Source organism: Myotis lucifugus, unplaced genomic scaffold (genome assembly GCF_000147115.1).
Source record: "Myotis lucifugus unplaced genomic scaffold, Myoluc2.0 scaffold_163, whole genome shotgun sequence".
NCBI classification, from domain to species: Eukaryota; Metazoa; Chordata; class Mammalia; order Chiroptera; family Vespertilionidae; genus Myotis; species Myotis lucifugus.
The window spans coordinates 2,949,509-2,968,784 of record NW_005871211.1 but is presented as its reverse complement, the minus strand read 5'-3'; the positions used below and the strand labels follow the sequence as shown (position 1 = coordinate 2,968,784).

General features: G+C 43.6%; 1 protein-coding gene and 1 long non-coding RNA gene across 4 annotated transcripts in view; both read left to right on the top strand.

Moving 5' to 3' along the window:
- Positions 1-281: 281 nt before the first annotated feature.
- The window catches only part of LOC102434417 (protein arginine N-methyltransferase 2), a 25,928-nt gene continuing 6,933 nt past the window's right edge, over positions 282-19,276 (top strand). The window contains exons 1-6 of one of the 3 annotated variants that reach the window (XM_006095958.3): positions 303-925; positions 5,784-5,888; positions 6,919-7,101; positions 13,752-13,913; positions 14,785-14,949; positions 18,578-18,753. In XM_006095958.3, coding sequence (XP_006096020.1) covers positions 887-925; positions 5,784-5,888; positions 6,919-7,101; positions 13,752-13,913; positions 14,785-14,949; positions 18,578-18,753 — 830 coding nt within the window. In that variant the 5' untranslated portion in view covers positions 303-886. Of the gene's footprint in view, positions 926-5,783; positions 5,889-6,918; positions 7,102-13,751; positions 13,914-14,784; positions 14,950-18,577; positions 18,754-19,276 lie in introns of all 3 variants that reach the window. The other 2 variants (XM_014461941.2, XR_002831007.1) reach the window with 2 other exon arrangements.
- Positions 7,885-8,502, top strand: LOC106698335. Its single transcript, XR_001349645.2, has 2 exons — positions 7,885-8,052; positions 8,275-8,502. It is a non-coding gene; the product is annotated as an uncharacterized LOC106698335 (long non-coding RNA).

The window sequence follows — 19,276 nt, the reverse complement described above, 5'->3', positions numbered from 1 at the left end:
CCTCTTTTCACGCCTCCCCTCGTTGGCCACCTGCCCCTCACGATCCTGGACCACTCATCCCACAGCGCACGGAGCCTGCGTCCCTTTGCAGGACTGGCCTTCACCCGGCCCCGCCCCGCCCCAGCCTTGGTCCTCGGGGCCGTCTTCCCGCCCCCCGCCCCCGCCCACCCAGCCCCTTCCCTTCAACTCGGCCCTGCCCAGCCCTGACCCACCCTGGTCCCAGTGCAGTGTTTTCCAATGAAAATGTAACGTCTGTATATTAGTATTTGTAATGATAAACGTCACAAAATAATTATTAGGTCTTGATTGATAAGTGAGGCACGAATTTTAAACAGAATTGAAAAAAACAGCCTCAGTGTCTAATATGGATTACACTGGCGCTGGAAAAATTAAGAATTGAGAACGAGAAGGAAAAGCCTTCGGAAGATGCAGACCTTGGTTCCTGTGAGTGGGGATACTCGGAAGCCGCAGGTAGGGAAGTTTAATTGGAATGAAAGCCAACAGCATCCAAGAAAAGATTTTACAGCTCTATGTGTTCAATCAACCCAGTGACGGGACAGAAACTGACGGGCTGCGTTTGGCCAATGGATACGATGAACACCTTGCAGACTGGTGAAGAAAACACACACTTCTTTGAAGTTCATAAATTTTCAGTTGTTTTTGTAACGAATTGCATTTGTAAATTTTACTTCTCTTTCATTCTTTACACATAACATGTTTTATTTCCACGCGGTAGAGGACCTTTTCATGGACCTTAGAAGGGAGGTGAACTCAATTATTGTGCAATGTAACAAATCATTGTCTCATTCCCTCTGTTTTAAAGTAGAAATGGAGAGGAAAATGAAACATTAAAAGTGGCAGCTATGCAGCAGATCCTAAAAGAACTATGGCAACATCAGGTGACTGCCCCGGAAGTGAATCTCAGGTAATTTCAGTTCTGGTCTGTAAGAACCTGTACTTAAACTCTGGGAACATTACAGAGAGCTGAGATCAGCCAGGAGTGATGGGGCTTTCCTTGGATTTAGGGAGGTGGCCACCAACTATGGTGCGCTTAAATGCAGGAAATGCAATGTCTGTAAGGGGTACAGTTCACATTCTGAATTGGGCACTGTAAACATTTCCCACGAACCTAGGGTTCCATTTTTGGTGCCGGTGCTGTTGAAGCAAGCACATTTTCTTAGTTGTTAATAAAGTTTCAGGCATAGTATGTTAAAACAGGTCAGATACATTAGAAAAGATTTGTGTACTCATACTGCTTTTTGCCTGGGACACACATAGTTTCATTCAAGTTAGCAGTAAAAAAGTCACCTTAAATTTCAAGGAATATTGATTATGCAAAATTAAACACCAAATGAATTCTCTAATAAATGTTTATAAAGAAATTAATTTCAGGTTTGTGATGTCAAGTTTAACATTTTCTCCCTTGCATTCTAATGGTTGTTGTAATTTCATTAAGGTTGAAAAAAAGATTTTTATTGATTTTGAGAGAGAGAAGGAGGGAGGAGAGACAGAAAAAGAGAGAGAGAGAGAGAGAGAGAGAGAGAGAGACAGACAGACATCGGTTTGTTGTTCCACCTATTTATGTATTCATGGTTGCTTGTATGTTCCCTTACTGGGGATGGAACCTACAACCTTGGTGTATCAGGACGACAGTCTAACCAACTGAGCTGCCTGGTCAGGGCTTGGGTTTTTATATATAGGAATTTTATTTATAGTTGAGTCATTTTATTTCTTAAAATTAATCATAAAATATTTAAAAGTATATTTTTATTGATTTCAGAGAGAGGAAAGGAGAGGGAGAGAGAGATAGAAACATCAATGATAAGAGAGAATCACTGATTAGGTGCCTCCTGCACGCCCCCTTCTGGGGATTGAGCCTGCAACCCTGGCATGTGCCCTGGCAGGGAATCGAACCGGGACCTCCTGGTTCATGGATCCACACTCAACCACCAAGCCACACCGGCAGGCAATCATAAAATGTTTTAATTCCTTGGTTGTCTCATTTTTCTTTTGAGAAATATAAAAAAATACTTGAACATTTATAGAGTAAGATTTCAAACATCAAGTAGTACATATTGCTCAGAAGTGAAAATTTGTTAACATTTTGTCATGTTTGCTTTAGAATACACACACAGATACAGCACATAAAACGAAACCGCAGATGAAGTTTATTTCTCAACCCCAGGCCCAATCTTCCTTTGCCTTCAGAGTAGAAATGGAGAACTACTAAGAATTATGAATTGAATATTGTGCTTCTGCACCAGCTTTATACTTTTTATAACTTATCTTGGCATCTCTAGAATTTACCTAAATGGTGACATAGTCTGTGTGTCAGCTTGCAGCTTGCTTTCCCCACTAATGTTACTTTGGGGGATTTGTTCTTAATGTGTGTATAGAGGTAGTTCAGTCCTTTAGGATGCTCCTGTAGTGTGTTCCTTATAAGAATGTATCACATTCATAAATATGTATATAGTCTGTGTATATTAGGTACGTGTGAATCCACGTCCTGCGTGGTTCGGGGTTTGGGATCTGGAGAAGGGCCATGTGCAAATGACAGAGCTGAGATAAGAAATGATAATTTGGAAATATTGGGGGCCAGGTGGGAAGCCCAATGCAAGGGAAAGGACTTCCCTTGTGCTCAGGCCTTGCCATCCTTTTATTCAGTTAGGGATACACCTATAGCCCTTTGGCAGGCAATTTCCAGTAACAGACAGACTATCTTATCAGGAGGGATTTACATGACTATCTGGTCAGGAAGTTGCTTCAGCTACCATTGTCTCGACTAAACAGTCAGTGCATAGCTCTGACCTTTGCCGGGGCCCAAGGTTCACCAGTGTTCTGGGCTCCTAGTCCACACCTCTCTGCTAGTGAAGATAATGGGCGGCTTCCCACAGGTATGCATCCTATTTTATTTATTTCCCTTTTGTTGGACACTTGTTTTTCCAGTTCTTTTCTATTTCAAAAAGTGTTGCAGTGAACATCCTTCTACCCGTCTCCTTGTGCACACGTGCTCTAATAATGGCATTGCAGGATGGAAGGGATTGCATGTTTTCAGTTTTACTAGGTAATGATCAGTGGTCTGCCAGTAGTCCACAGTGCGTGCTAACACTTGAGAGCATCAGACTTTTAAATTTTGGTCAGTCTGATGGGTTAGAAATGGTATCTTGTTATTTTAGTTTTCTGATTACTTGTGAGTCATGATTTGACTTACTGAAATATTGTCATTTAAGTTAACATTGAAATTTATTTCAGTAATATTCATCCTAGTAATATAATAGCACCCTCCATTACAGAACAGATGCCTAATATACACAATTTGTGTTTTATCTCTTTTTTTCCTTGATCAGTCTTTTTAGGGTTTTATCAATTTTATCTTTTCAAAGAACCAGTTTGTGTTTGTTGACTTTCTCTTTGTTCATCTGTTCATTGATTTTAGCTTTTTATTTCCTTTAGTCTATTCTACTTGAGTTTAATTTTCTCTTTTTATAACATCTTGAGATGGAAACTAGGATCACTGATTTTAAACCTTTCTTCTCTAATGTATGTTTTAAAGCTATAACTTTTAATCTCTGCTTTAGCTGCCCCTCACTCATTTAAATATGTTGTATTTCCATTATTGTTCCGTTAAAATACTTTCTAACATATCACAATGGAAATTAGAAAATTGCTGGGCTTTTTAGAAACATACTATTTTATTTCCAAACACTTACGAAGTTTTATTTATCTTTTATTTAATTTTGGTTTGATTATATGTTGTCAGAAAATATAACATACTTTGTAAGTTTCCATTGTTTTGAAATTTATTCACGCCTGCTTTATGGCCTACTCATACAGGCTTTTTGGCTAATGTTCCATGTGTACTTGCAAAGAATACATATTCTGCAATTGTTGGGTGTAGTGTTCTACAAATGTCATTAAAGACAAATGGGTTATTAGTATTATTCAAATCTCTATGTCCTTTCTGATTTTTTTTTGTTCACTTGTTCTATCAGTTGCTGAGAGAGATGAGCTTTAGAAATCTTTGCTCTGATTGTAGATTTGTCTGTTTATTTACTTTTGGATCTATCACTTTCTGCTTTATATATTTTGAATCTGTTATTTGGTGCATTCATTTGGATTAGTTTTTGTTTTCTAGATTAATTGGTCCTTTTATTTTTATGAAATCTGTCTCTTTTTACCTTTTAATACTTTCTGCCTTGTATCTATTTTGTCTTATATTAATATTGCTATACCAGCTTTCTTATGGTTAGTGTTTCCATGACACACATGCAAATATATACTTATATTTTCAACCTATCTAATTCCTCATATTTAAAGTGTTTCTCCTATAGTGGTGTCTTTCTTCTTCTGTCAGATAATTTCTGCCCTTTACTTGGAGTATTGAGTCCATTAAAATTTAACGTAATGACTGGTATGATTAAGTCTACCATTTTGCTGTGTATTTTTTTTTTAAGTTGCATTTTTTCTTTGTACCTTTCTCCATTCTTGCCTTCTTGTGGATTAGTAACATTTTTTTTCCTGTAATTCTTTCTTATCTCTTCCATTAGCTTTTAAGCTGTATCATTTAAATATTATTTTAGTGGTTACTCAAGAAATTGCACTATGAATCTTTAACCTAGACCAGTCTTTTTTGGGACCACTTCACAATGTAAGAATCCTCCAGATTGGTTCCATTTACCAGTCCCCATTTTTTGTGCTACTGTAACAATTTTACGTCTATATATGTTATAAATCCCACAATAAATTATATTGTTTCTTTTTACTATCAAAATAGTAAAAAGGTGAAAAAAGTCTAAATGTTCAAAACTAGAAGATTGAATAAATAAGTTTTAATAATTCATAGAATGGAATACTGTCTGATATTAAAATGTGTTTAGAAGTGTATTTAATAATGAAGGAAAATATTCAGAATTTAATCAGTAGAAAACATGTCACAAGACAGAATTGTATGATCCCAATAAACCCCCTGTATCCATGTGTTTAAAGGTACACTTTAGATAAAAAGCCTGGAAGGATATAAATGTGTTAACTATTTCTATCTCTAACCAGCGATAGAGATTACAGATGGTTTGAATCTTCCACTGTGAACTCCTGTGCTTTCAAAAGAGACACAGGAAATTCACGGGAGTTACATTTATGTAAAATGTACATATTGGGCTGGAGTTGCTGCAGTGAGCTGGACAGCGGTTGGAGGTTCTGCCACCTTTGGCGCTGTCTTCCAGGCCAGCCCCTGGTGCTGCAAAGTGGAGCTGGGCCGCATGCAGGTCCCTGAGGTGTAAGGCCCTCCTCTGGGTCCTGAGCAGCATGTGTCAGTGGCAGTGCTGTCCAGTGAGGTGACACACCTGGTGCCAGGTCACCAGCTCCTTCCCTAGGCCTTCAGCGAGGCCCATGAGGCCCGTCCAGCGCTGTGTTCAAGCCCCGTGAGGTCCCCACAGTGCGACAGGCAGAGACGGGACTTCTTTCTCCCGGGGCTGGGCATCACTTTCAGATGGTCAGGCTTCATAGACACTAAAAATGCCTCTTTCTTGTTTCTCTCTTTGATGTTCTATTGAGGTTGCAGATCATTTTGTACTAGAGATAAGAGGTGAAGGTGGAGTGCAGGTGAGACCCCTCAATTCTGCTAGTGAGGATCACCCAATTGTTTGATAAAAACTTGGGTCAGTTGAATCTTCATAAAACCATCCTAATAACCCAGTACTTCCCCCCCCCGCCTCCCCCCCCCCCAAAAAAAAAGAAAGAGAAGCCTGTAATAATTTCCTTGTTCTCTCCTTGGCTTTGAGCAGGGGAGAGAAGAACCTGTGGAACACTGTGAACAGCACCTCCCAGAGGGTGTGCACCCCGAGGAGTTCGTGGCCATCGCGGACTATTCTGCCACCGATGAGACACAGGTAGCCGCGTGCATCAGCTCCATGTTCTGTGGATTCCAGCATGCTTGGAATTAGTGAAATGACAGAGGTAGTTTTTCAGAAAGTCATGCTAAAGTGAAAGAAGTGTTCAGATGTTTAGAGCCACGTGAGGCCTGTGAGTGGTTGATCCTTCCTTCCCAGCCTAACAAACTGTGATCCCAAGCCTGATGTGAAAGATACCTGTGTGAGGAATGGGGGAGGAAGTACCTGCTCCAGTTTCTGCTTGGGAACTTTGATTAAATGGAGCCATGGGGGCTGGGGCCCTGGGAGGGAGATGAGCAGCAGGGCACCAGCTACGCCCGCTGCCTCCTTCCTGGGTGGAGGCCTGTGTGAGGCTGCAGCCAGCGGGTCCGGAGCTGGCTGACATCCCCTTTACCTGGGGGTGTGGGCACGTGTGCGACCACTCACCTTCTATGGCTCGCTGGTTAACCTTGACTTCATATGCAATCAGATCTGGAAAAGAAAGTTAAGTGGGGCCTTGCTGCTTCTACCGGCCTGTCGTTTAAGCACAGCCACCAGTGAGTGTCACACGTTGATTTTCTGAAGCCACAGGAGCCAGAGGACCCCACCCCCACCCCCACCCCCACCCCTATCCTTGTTACTGAAAAGTAAGGTTATAAAATAAAAACACCTACTTGAATAGGGCTTTCTTTACTTTGTAACAGGAATTTCCTAGCCTAAGCCTCCAGTCACATAATCGGCTATCACACAGCTGAGTAACAGTGGAGAGGCTGTTGAGAATTTCTGTCCTAAGCCATTTGAAAATGTTTAATCTTGCTTTTAAAAAATACCAATTAAGCTGTGCTTTTCTTTCATGTAGATAGATTAGCCACAAAAATCTCTAAATCCTGGCGCCATTTTCATAAGTTGTCACTTGGTATAATTACCTATTGACTTCTTTTTGAAATGCTGTGATTTGGGCCCCAGTGATAGGGGATTTATTACAAAGTCACAGTTGAAATGACAGCTACAAGTTTTTCTTGAATTTTCACTTCTGCATATGTGTTTCCAGCTCAGTTTTCTGAGAGGAGAGAAAATTCTCATCCTGAGACAAACGACTGCTGACTGGTGGTGGGGCGAGCGCGCCGGTTACTGTGGATACATACCCGCGAACCACCTTGGGAAGGACCTGGAGGAGTGTGACCCCGAGGACACCTGGCAGGATGAGGAGTACTTCGGCAGCTACGGAACCCTGGTACTGCTTTCAGATCGCCTGTTCAGCTGGCCGCGTTCTAACTTGTCAAAGTGATTTCTGGGCTTCCACTCATCTCCGTTGAGAGCAGGGCTTGTTAGGCCACACCCTTTGATTCCAGTAGCAGGCTACTCAGCTCTGCTGTCGTAGTGTGCAAGCAGCCCCAGAACGTAAAGAAGCGAGCATGGCTGTGTTTCAAGAAAACTTTATGACACGGAAATTAGAATTTCATATAATTTTTATGTGTCATATTCTTGTTTTGATTTTTAAAAATCATTTAAAAATGTAAAAGCCATCCATAGCTTGTAGGCCATACACAAGCAGGTGGTGGGCTGGATTGGCCCATGGACTGTAGTGTTAGTTGACTCCTGGTTTAGGGATATTATCTGAGCAATGAGATTATGAACTTCTCAGTATTTTTAAAAAGTTATCAATTTTACTTTAAAAAGAAAATACAAAAAAGATATACTAGGTATAGCAACAATAATAATAATACCTCTAAGTAACTAACGTGTTAGTCTGTTTTTTTCAATGTGGATAAAGACCCATAATCCTATGGTCCAGACAACCCATTTATATTTTAAAACTAGATCAAAACTGATACTTGCAGATCGAATGTCAAAAACCTAATGTGGCCGAAACCGGTTTGGCTCAGTGGATAGAGCGTCGGCCTGCGGACTCAAGGGTCCCAGGTTCGATTCCGGTCAAGGGCATGTGCCTGGGTTGCGGGCACATCCCCAGTAGGAGATGTGCAGGAGGCGGCTGATCGATGTTTCTCTCTCATCGATGTTTCTAACTCTCTATCTCTCTCCCTTCCTCTCTGTAAAAAATCAGTAAAATATATTTAAAAAAAAACAAACAAAAAAAAAACAAAACAAAAAACCTAATGTGGAGTGAAAGAAGCAAGACATCAAAGAACAGTTAACGTTTGATTCAATTATATAAAGTTAAAAGGTATTGCCGAAACCGGTTTGGCTCAGTGGATGGAGCGTCGGCCTGCGGACTGAAAGGTCCCAGGTTCGATTCCGGTCAAGGGCATGTACCTGGGTTGCGGGCACATCCCCAGTAGGAGATGTGCAGGAGGCAGCTGATCGATGTTTCTAACTCTCTATCTCTCTCCCTTCCTCTCTGTAAAAAATCAATAAAATATATTAAAAAAAAAAAAAAAGTTAAAAGGTATTGTTTATGATGAGTATACGCAATAGCAAAACTCTGAAGGAGATCAGGGACCTGGTTGCTCTGAGGACCTGAAGGGTGCTGTGGGTCATCGGAGTCTCTGATCAGCAAGGCAGGGATGGGAACGTTGGGGTGCTAGCAGTGTTCTGGTGTTGGTTGCTCTGTAACTGAATTTGATAAACTTTTTGTAGGTATGTCATATTTCACAATAAACAATGCTAAATTCAATGAAGAACTGTTGACATATGTACAGTGATGTGGCACATAATGATGTTTCGGTCAGCGACGGGCCACGTATGTGATGGTGGTGTACCATGTGGCCAAGGTGTGCAGGGGGCTGTACCATCTAGGTTTGGGTTGGTGCACTCTGTGTTGTGTGCACAACAAAATTGCCCAACGATGCATTTCTCAGAAGGGATCCCACGCATGACTGCATGGTTAGAGTTTTCAGTCTCTTACGAAAGACATAATGAAATCCAGAGTCCGTGTCCTCACCCCCACCCTAGAGAGGCCACTGCACCTTGCGATTCCTCTCAGCTGCAGTGCCCATGCTTCCTCCAGGTCTAAGCTACATCAGTTTTAGTTTTTTAAATTTATAGGAAAGGAATATTCCACACACACTTTTCACTTTGCTCTTTTCACGTAGCTATGTTATTTTGAAGGTCTGTTCTTTATATCACCTACAGAGTATTGTGTTGCTTATAAAAAGACCATGTTGGTAGACTGTGCTTAGTTAATGGCTTTTTATCATGACAAGCAGTGCTGTGATGGATGTCCTCCTACACGAATACTGCTTAACTTTGCTAGAATTTCCATTGGGTAAATTCATAGGGTGTGTGTATGTTTTTTACTTTGGTGGATTTTGCCAGTTCGCCTTCCCAAAAGATTTACTGATTGTACACCCACCAGTGGTGTGTGGATACTTATTTCACTGCCACACAGCATCAAAGGGAAGCAATTTTTTAAAATTTAAAATTTAAATTCTTTATTGTTTAAAGTATTACATAAGTCTCCTTTTCCCCCCTTTGACCTCTCCCCAACTGCTCCTACCCCCCAGCACATGCCCTCACCCACCCCCCCTACTATCTATGTCCATTGGTTTTGCTCATATGCATGTATACAAGTCCTTTGGTTGATCTCTTACCCCCTCATTTCCTGCCTTCCCTCATAGGTTGGACAGTCTGTTCAGTGCTTCTATGACATTGATTCTATTTTTGTTCATCAGTTTATGTTGTTCATTATATTCCACAAATGAGTGAGATCATGTGATATTTATCTTTCTCTGACTGGCTTATTTCGCTTAGCATAATGCTCTCTAGTTCTATCCATGCTGTTGCAAATGGTAAGAATTCCTTCTTTTCTATACCAGCGTAGTATTCCGTTGGGTAGATGTACCACAGTTTTCTAATCCACTCATCTGCTGATGGGCACTTAGGCTGTTTCCAAATCTTAGCTATTGTAAATTGTGCTGCTATGAACATAGGGTGCATACTAGTATATCCTTTCTGGTGTTTCTGTTTTATTCCTAGAAGTGGTATTACTGGGTTAAATAGAAGTTCCATTTTTAATTTTTTGAGAAAACGCCATAATGTTTTCCATAGTGGCTGCACCAGTCTGCATTCCCACCAGCAGTGCAAGGGGGTTCCTTTTTCTCCACATCCTCACCAGCACTTGTTGTTTGTTGATTTGTTGATGATAGCCATTCTGACAGGTGTGAGATGGTACCTCATTGTTGTTTTGATTTGCATCTCTTGGATGATGAGTGACTTTGAGCATGTTTTCATGTCTCTTGGCCTTCTGTATGTATTCTTTTGAAAAGTGTCTATTTAGGTCCTTTGCCCATTTTTTGATTGGATTGCTTATCTTCCTTTTGTTAAGTTGTATGAGTTCCCTGTAAATGTTGGAGATTAAACCCTTATCGGTGATAACATTGGCAAATATGTTCTCCCATGCAGTGGGCTCTCTTGTTGTTTTGTTGATGGTTTCTTTTGCTGTGCAGAAGCTTTTTATTTTGATATAGTCCCATTTGTTTATTTTCTCCTTAGTTTCCATTGCCCTAGAAGCTGTATCGGTAAAGATGTTGCTACGACAAATAAGGGGGAGCAATTTTTTAAAAAAACCTTTATTGTTGAAAGTATTACATATGTTCCCTCTGCCCCCCTTGACCCCTCCAGGGAAACAATTTTTTATTTTAGAGGTGAAATATGGTATCATGCTTTTGATTTTCATTTTTAAAAGTGAGAATGATCAGCTTTTATATTTTACTAGAGGCCCGGTGCATGAAATTCGAGCATGGGTAGGGTCCCTAGGCCTGGCTGGCGATCAGGGCTGATCTGTTGGGCCACTGGCGGGGTGATTGGGGGGTTCCTGCTGGCACCCGCCTTGGCCAGCCTGGTGCCACCCGCTCACCACCCCCCCTCCCCACCGGCTGCCACAAGTCGCCTCCCTCTGCAGGGCAACCAGCGGGCTGATCACGGTGGGGGGGCCTGGGGCCTGCAGGCTGGGGGAAGCTCTTGCATTGAGCGTCTGCCCCCTGGTGGTCAGTGTGTGTCATAGCAACTGGTTGTTCTGCCGTTCAGTTGATTTGCATATTAGGCTTTTATTATATAGGCTTGGCCTTTTGTATTCCTTTTTGGGAAAACTTTCATACAATTTTCCCATTTCTCTTTTGATTTCTGTTGATTTAAATGTTCAATAAGCAGTTTAGCCTGTATTTATGTATTATACTTATCTCTTGCCACTCTTTTCCCCCATGAAACTTTTTATCTTTATGTAGTCTAATTTGTTTTTCTTTGTGAGTTTTAATGACCTTCTTTACTGCAAGATTATAAATATCATATATATATATATATATATATATATATATATATATATGTAATCTGTGTATATAATCTATATATGTAAAAGGCTTATATGCAGAGTGTCCCCTCAGGAGTTCAACTGGGAGACCAGGAGTTCGATCGCACACTATGACATGTGCTGACCACCAGGGGGTGGCGTGGAACGAAAGAAGGCCCCGGCTGGCAGCTGGCAGCCAGAAGGAAGGCCCTGATCGCTGGCAAGACCTTAAGACCCTACCCGTGCATGAATTTCGTACACCAGGCCTCTAGTAAATATATAAAAATCTTTCTTTTAGAACTTTTGTGATTCCATTTTTTACAATGAAATAGTTAAGTCACCTGGAATTTACTTGTAAAGAATAAGGAAAAATTTCGACTTGATTTCCCCATAAATATCCAGCTGTTTCTGTATCAGTTATTGAACCTCTTTTTCTGCTGATGTAGAAATGCACATTTATCATGTTAAATTTCTAGAATCTTTCTGGAATCTGTTGTTTCATTGATCTGTTTCTTTCTTCTGTAGTTCTAGATGCTTTTCATTATTGTAGCTTTTTAACTTTGGGAGAACTAGGCCTTGAGCACCTTTTATTTTTTAGCATTGTCATGGCTAGCTTTGGCTGTTTATTTTTTAGAAACAAATTTTGTTATCATTTGTTGTGTCCTCTCCTCCCCATACCAAATTATTTGGCATGTTAATTGGTATTGCATAAAAGTGTACATTAATTTAAGAAGTGACAACTTTGTTTTATGCTGACTCTCCCCATTTCTTAAGCCTTGTTTTATGTCTCTCAGAGTTTTAAGGTTTTGATAATACAAGGTTGTGTACCTTTCTTGTTAAACCTGTTCCTAGATATTTTTTATGTATTATTGTTGTAGATGGATGGGTGAAGTGTTGTGTAAATATCAGTTTGGCTAAGTTGTTTGATAGTGTTGTTCAAGTCTATGTCCTTACTGATTTTCTGTCCATTTCTATCAATCACTGAGAGAAGGGTCTGACCATCACTGTGAATTTGTCTATTTCTTATTACATTCTGTTGGTTTATGCCAGGGGTCCTCAAACTTTTTAAACAGGGGGCCAGTTCACTGTCCCTCAGACCGTTGGAGGGCCGGACTATAGTTTAAAAAAAAACTATGAACAAATTCCTATGCACACTGCACATACCTTATTTTGAAGTAAAAAAACAAAACGGGAACAAATACAATATTTGTATTTGCATGTGGCCTGCGGGCCGTAGTTTGAGGACCCCTGGTTTATGCTTTGTGTATTTTGAAGCTCTGTTTTTAGGTACAAAAGTATTTAGAATTATATCCTCTTGCTGAAGTGGATCCTGTATTATGAATGGGTCCTCTTTGTCCCTGGGAACATTCTTTGCTCTGGATGTATTTTTTCTGATATTAATGCTGCTACCCCAGTTTCCTTCCCCTGGCACCAGCACACCCTTGCATCCTAGCTCTGACTCTCTCTTGAGGTGATAGCTGCAGGCAGGATAGCTGGGTCTTGACTCCACTCTACCAGTCTCCCTATGTCCGTCCGTTTGTTTTTGTGAGGAGCCAAGGTGGGCTTGTGAAGGCCCGTTCAGACCTCCTGTTTGTCCTAACAGTCTGGGTGGCCTGGCTGTGTGTCTCCCTCTAAGCGATGCTGTTTTTAGGCTGGGTTTTCTGCAGCTCAATGAAACAACAGATTCCAGAAAGATCCTAGAAATTTAACATGATAAATGTGCATTTCTACATCAACAGAAAAGGAGGTTCAATAACTGATAAAGGAACAGCTGGATATTTATGGGGAAATCAAGTCGAATTTTTCCTTATTCTTTACAAGTAAATTCCAGGTGACTTAACTATTTTATTGTAAAAAATGGAATCACAAAAGTTCTAAAAAAAAAGATTTTTATATATTTACTAGAGGCCCGGTGCACGAAATTTGTGCATGAGGATGGGGCTGTGAGTGCAGCCTCTCCAGCAGTCAGAGCTCTGACTGACATCTGGCTTCATGAACCATCTGGAGGAGTCTTTCTCTACCTTCCTGAGCATTGAGCCCAGTTCTCAGAGGAGATGTCCTTGAGTTTCAGATGTTTTATTTCCTCTGTACATGCCTGAGAGCCTTGAGCTGAACCCCCAAGGATCAGCTCCAGAGCTACAGTTCCTACTCTCTCCAAGCAAATGAGGGACAGATTTATGTGTGAGAGTGACTTTTGGGCCCTGTGTGAAGAGGATTCTGGGGTGGGGCCCTGTGTTTCTCCTCTAGGATCTCTCCTGATGGCTTGTCCACGCCCTTTCTTGGTGGGTACTCAGCCAAGTTGTATCTGGTCGGGAATGTGGCAGTTCCTTTTGTCTCCAGTGGGAACCGTGATCAGGAGGGTGACGCCTGCTCTGCCTGCTAGTGGTCCACGTCTGCTTCTTCGCTCACCTGGCTCACTGGGCGGTGCAAGGAGAAGCTGCAGGCACCTCACTGAGGCTGAAGGAGTTTATTCCTTCACTGTTTACTCTTTATCTGTTGGCACATTTTGGTCTTTTGACTGCTCATGTATTTACATGTGGGGTTGAGAGGGTTAACTTAGGCCCCCATGTTCCACCTTAAACCACAGCTCGGTGCAGCTCTAATTATAGGCAATGACTCACACTGTGCTTTTCCTGTAGAAACTTCACCTGGAGATGTTGACAGACCAGCCACGAACAACTAAATATCACCACGTGATCCTGCAGAACAGGGCGTCCCTCAAAGACAAAGTGATTCTGGATGTCGGCTGTGGGACCGGGATCATCAGCCTCTTCTGTGCACATTATGCGCAGCCCAGAGCAGTGAGTAGGAACGAGCCTCGGTGACATGTCCTTCGTGTACCGGGCATCGTGTTGGCAAAGTTGGCAGCGTATCCTTGCAGGCTGAGCAGGTCAGAGGGCATGACATTGGTTAATGAGCCACAAACAGCACAGAGTGTGATAGGACAGATAGAAAATGTCCCGGTGAGCTGCATATGGTGTGTAGCTTTTTGAAATATTTATTTCCCTTGAATATAGAAACACATGCATCCCAAATGTATAGTTACCGTCCAAGTCTCGTCCCTGCCCTGAGCAGTGGCTACTTGGCAGGGACAGGACAGACCTCACTCTCTTTCTTTAAAGCACGCCTGGGCAGTGCAGAGTTGCAGCCCCTTGCACAGGCAGGTGTAAGTCCTAGTGTACAGGTGAGGCTGCAGTGCAGGGACCGCCTGAGTTCAGATCCTGTTGGAACCAGGACATGGTGCTCAGGACCCTCCGCAGAGAACCTGGATTGAAATGATGTCAGAAGCCACTGGTATCCTGAGAGTTGGGCTGTCCTCAGATGAGAGCCGAGAACCTCCTATCGGTTAGGGATTGCTGCTGTGTGAACAGGAGCTGGGTTCTGGCCTTACCCAGGGGGCCTTGGGCAGGAGGCCCTGTGTGGGTGCAGAGGCTTCTGTTCACCTGCAGCCCCAGGTCTGTTAGGCAGAAGGTGGGGTTGGAGTAGGATGCAGCTCCCTCCCCAGGGCTCCATCTATACAGGCAGCACACTGGCCCTTGTGCCGTCGGCACACTGCCTTCCTGCTGTCCCTGCCGTTTGCCCGATTCTCCGATGCAGGTTCTGACTCAGCTGAGGCGGTGACAGGCTGAGCAGTGCCAGCACGTGCACTGATGGTGCTTCTGCCACATGCAGGTGTACGCGGTGGAGGCCAGCGAGATGGCCCAGCACACGGGGCAGCTGGTCATGCAGAATGGCTTCGCCGACATCATCACCGTGTTCCAGCAGAAGGTGGAGGATGTGGTGCTGCCGGAGAAGGTGGACGTGCTGGTGTCCGAGTGGATGGGGACCTGCCTGCTGGTAAGGGCGGGGCAGTGGCTGGGCTGGTCTCTGGAATCTTCTTCACAAATCATGATTAATTTTGACGTTTTCTCTAAGGTCAAATGTAATTGATTTTTTTATATGAACGTTGGCCTAGTGTCTTATTTTTAACTGATTAAAAAAATGCCTTTATAAGAATCTGGTATACTTTCTTTCATGAGTGACTTACATAAACTCTGTTCTCTTTGGGAACCTGGGAATATTTAGTGCTTAATGTATAAGGCTGATTTTTTAAAAAAAAATATATTTTATTGATTTTTTACAGAGAGAAAGGGAGAGGGATAGAGAGTTAGAAACATCAATGAGAGAGAAACATCGATCAGCCGCCTCCTCCACACTCCCCACTGGGGATGTGCCCGCAACCAAGGCACATGCCCCTGACCGGAATCGAACCCGGGACCCTTGAGTCCACAGGCTGACGCTCTATCCACTGAGCCAAACCGGTCAGGGCAAGGCTGATTTTTGATGCAAGCAGCATCGTTGTCTCTTTTCCCAGCAGCCCCCTGTTTAGCGGCAGGTGCTCCCTGAGTCTCCCAGGTGGGAGTGGACAGTTTTCTGGTTATATATCCCCCTCCCCTGCACAGTGCGTTATGTGCTCACAGACCCTGAACTTGAAGGCCAGTGAGAGGTGTGGGAGCTGGGCCTACGTGTCTCCCTCTCCTTGGACCCTCTGCCCAGCCCTCTTCTGGCTCAGGATTTAAGACATTATAGTGAAACACCCCAATCTGAAATTTAGCATCTGTAAAAATCCAGAGAAATAGCATCTGGGTGACCGTGAGGGGAATGTGGCTGGTTTCCAGCGAGAGATCCGTTTAAGTAAGTGTTGCTACTAGTTCTTACAGCTGCAAAGAGTGGGGGAAATGCCAGCCAATGCCATTGGGCCTTTAGCCCTGGTGAAATGATGTCTGAAGATAAAATGTAAATAGACTCAACATTCATGATATAATTTGGCTTATTAATAACTTCTGTGGATTCCTAAGATTATACATGGGGGGCAGGGGACTCACTACACCGATAAACCATAAAGTGGACATTGGCCTCTGCCCCCCAAACACCAGTTAGTGTTTATTGAGTTCCTCCTGGCCATGGGGACATGGGGAGCCGGCCTGTGGTGGAGATGCGCCCACATGCCCAGTGCAGTTAGGGGATGCCTGGCTGCCAGCATCCAGCTCTGCTACTGGAGGTGGGACAGTGTGGGAGACAGGAGGAGGAGGGGGGAGAGAGAGTGGTGGATGAGGGGGAGAGGGAAGAGGAGCAGGGAGGAGGGGAGAGGAGGGATGGAACAGCCTCTGGCAGGGGCAGTGGCCTGGATTCAGTGTCCCTGTGATCCAGTGGTGGGTCGGGGTGGAAGCTGGGTTTAGGTGCTCTGTGCATGTGTTAGGCTGCCAGCTGCGGTCCAGGACTTTTAAGGGGTGGAGTAGAGATCAGTCACCTATGGGATTCTTCAATGGGACTGCAGTGCTGGTGAGGTCTTCAGGGTTTGGGGGTTGAGGGATGGGTGCTGGGGGTGTCAGAGTCGGGGAGGGCAGTTAGGGTCCATGGGAGGTTGCAGGGGAAGGGGCCAGAGAAGGGGAAGACTAGGAGGGGTGTTCTGGGGAGTGTTGGCAGGGGCCCACTGGCGGGGCAGGGGGGCGGGTGCGGGGCGCAGGGCCTGGTGAGCTCCCTGTCCTCTGGAGCCACTGATAGGTTTGTAGTGTCTCAGACAGAGGAGGCCAGATGGGGTCCTGGGAGTTGCTGCTGCGGGTGTGGGCAGAGGGAAGGGGTGGCTGGTGGGGCCCAGCAGGAGACTTGTGGGGTTGGCAGCTCCATTCTAGGTGCAGGTGCAGGTGTGGGTTTCAGGGAGGGAGTGTGGATTCCAGGTGGGGCCTCTGACTGGGTTGGGGGAAGGGAGTGTGGGTTCCAGGGAGGTGGTGTGGATTTGGGGGGTAGGAGAGAGAGGGCATGGACCCTGACTGAGCGCAGGAGTGAGTACAAACTGGGTGGCACCAAACTGAGGACAAGGACCCTGGAGCAGGTGGAGAGCCCTGGGAGGCCTGGCTGCTTTGTGCAGGTGCCTGGGGACATCCTATCAGGAAGGGTCCCCGTGGTGTCTCGGCCTGGCCCAGAGTTGGTGACACTGATACAGAGAGGTTGTGAATTTGGGAGCTGTCACAGTTTCACCCACTTGTAATGTCCCCATGTCCTTAGGCAGAACCCGCTGTTCTCTGCAGCTGCCCCTCTCCTGCGCTTCTTGCCCTCCTGGCATCCTCTTCGGGTTCCCGGCCTGTTCTCAGCCTCTCCCGCCCATCTTCCTACTCTGTTGTGATTACAGTGATGAGACAGAGAGATCATGGGACAAAGAAAATTCAGAATCAAACCCAAATATAAATGCACTTAGTTTATAATAAGGGGGGTTTCAGTCACTGAGGCAAGGATGTGTAATTGTCTAAAGATGCTGCTGAAACAATTGATTATTTTGCAGAAAATGGTTAGGTCCTTCTTCTCACCATAGGTTAAAATAAATCCCAGATGGGTTACAGAGTTAAGCATTTTTTAAGTGAACATAAAACAATTGTTCAAAATTTTATCTGATGTTAGGATGGGAAAGTCTTTCTAAAAGCAAAGCCCATAAAGAAACTATAGAATAAAGTGTTTGACCAGAGATGTGTCCTTTATAATAACCAACCTATAGATTATTAAAAGGTAAGTGAAACTGAAGAATTGCAGCTTATAAGACAAAGGGCTAATATCCTGTTTCATAAAGAGTTCCACTAGGCAGTAAGAAAAGCGTAAGATAAATAACTCCAGGCAGGTGGCCAGGGCATGAAAAAGCACACGATCAGACATATGAACGTTGTTTAATGTCACTAGTAGTCAAAGAAATAACTTAAAAATTTTTGAGATATCAAATTGGCTGAGAAATCACCTAATATCTGATGGTAGCCAGTGTCATTGAGATTTTGGGAAACTGTCAGACTCTTATTGGCAGTATAGATTGATAGAGGTTTTTGAAGGAAAACAAGGCATTGAAAATATTTAAGTGGTATTATTCTAAGATTTTTACATAAACTTATGCTAAAAAATGTATATGACACCATTTAAAATGGAAGAAAATTGGGAAAAGTACAAATACTAGTAACTGTGGCAGTCTACTATATAAGAGAATACTCTGTGGCCATTAAAAATTAGGCTTTAGGAAGATTCTTGATAAACTTAGAGAAAAGTTGGTGATAGTTTGTTGGTTTTAAAAAAAGCACTAAAAGATAATCGCTATATGATTCCAGTTTTGTTTGTAAAATCACATGCGGTAATGACCAAGCTTCAGGTCCAGGTGAGATGGAGTAAGCATGTCCTGGTAACTACTGAGTGACCGACCGAGGTGGGACGAGAGCGAAGGTTTAGTCTGACCGTTAGCCACGCCCAGTTCTGAATTCTAACTCAAAATGATGTGACTTCAACCCAAGCTGCAATAGGAGATGAACATTGATGTGTGGGTGTAAGAAATCCTCCGAGACCTGTTGGCTGGTAATACTCTTGAGGGTTAAACTGGAAAGATTCCAGACCGTCCGAATGTGCAGACACTGGCCTCAGTCACCATGTCTCCCATGTGTCTCTCCCTCCCATGCAGTTTGAGTTCATGATTGAGTCCATCCTGTACGCCCGGGATGCATGGCTGAAGGAGGGTGGGATCATCTGGCCGACCACTGCCGCACTGCACCTCGTGCCCTGCAGTGCTGACAAAGACTACCGCAGCAAGGTTCTCTTCTGGGACAACGCCTATGAGTTCAACCTCAGCGCTCTCAAGTGAGTGTCCGGGGCTCAGGCACCCACAGGCACACTTGGGCCTCCCACAGTGTGAACTGCAGGCATTTCTAGGGCAGAATAATGTACTCTGTTATAGAACTTGCCATGAAACTATCTAAATTTACTCATGTGCCTACGAATTTTGCATGTTGCCTTTAATGCCTTTAAACTGATAACAGCTGTGATGGGAATTGCACTGTCTTCTGCAATCTAAGGTCCCAAATATAATGGGAAAAATAATGTAATGTTTACAGACGAGGCCTTTATAAATGCGTGGGCCATTAAAACACATATATATGTTCCCACGAAGAGCTATAACTTTTAAATAAGCATCAGAACATTTGATTTTCTGGTTTTTAACATATGACACACTTGCACAGTTGAGCTTCAGGTTTGATTTCCTGATAAGGCCTTCACATTGCCATGCTGCCTCTCAGGGAAGGATGGCAACATAAGCTGCGGCTGCTTCTGAGAGTGCCATGGTAATTAAGCCCTGTAGTTAGGGGAGGGCCATTTGTCAGAA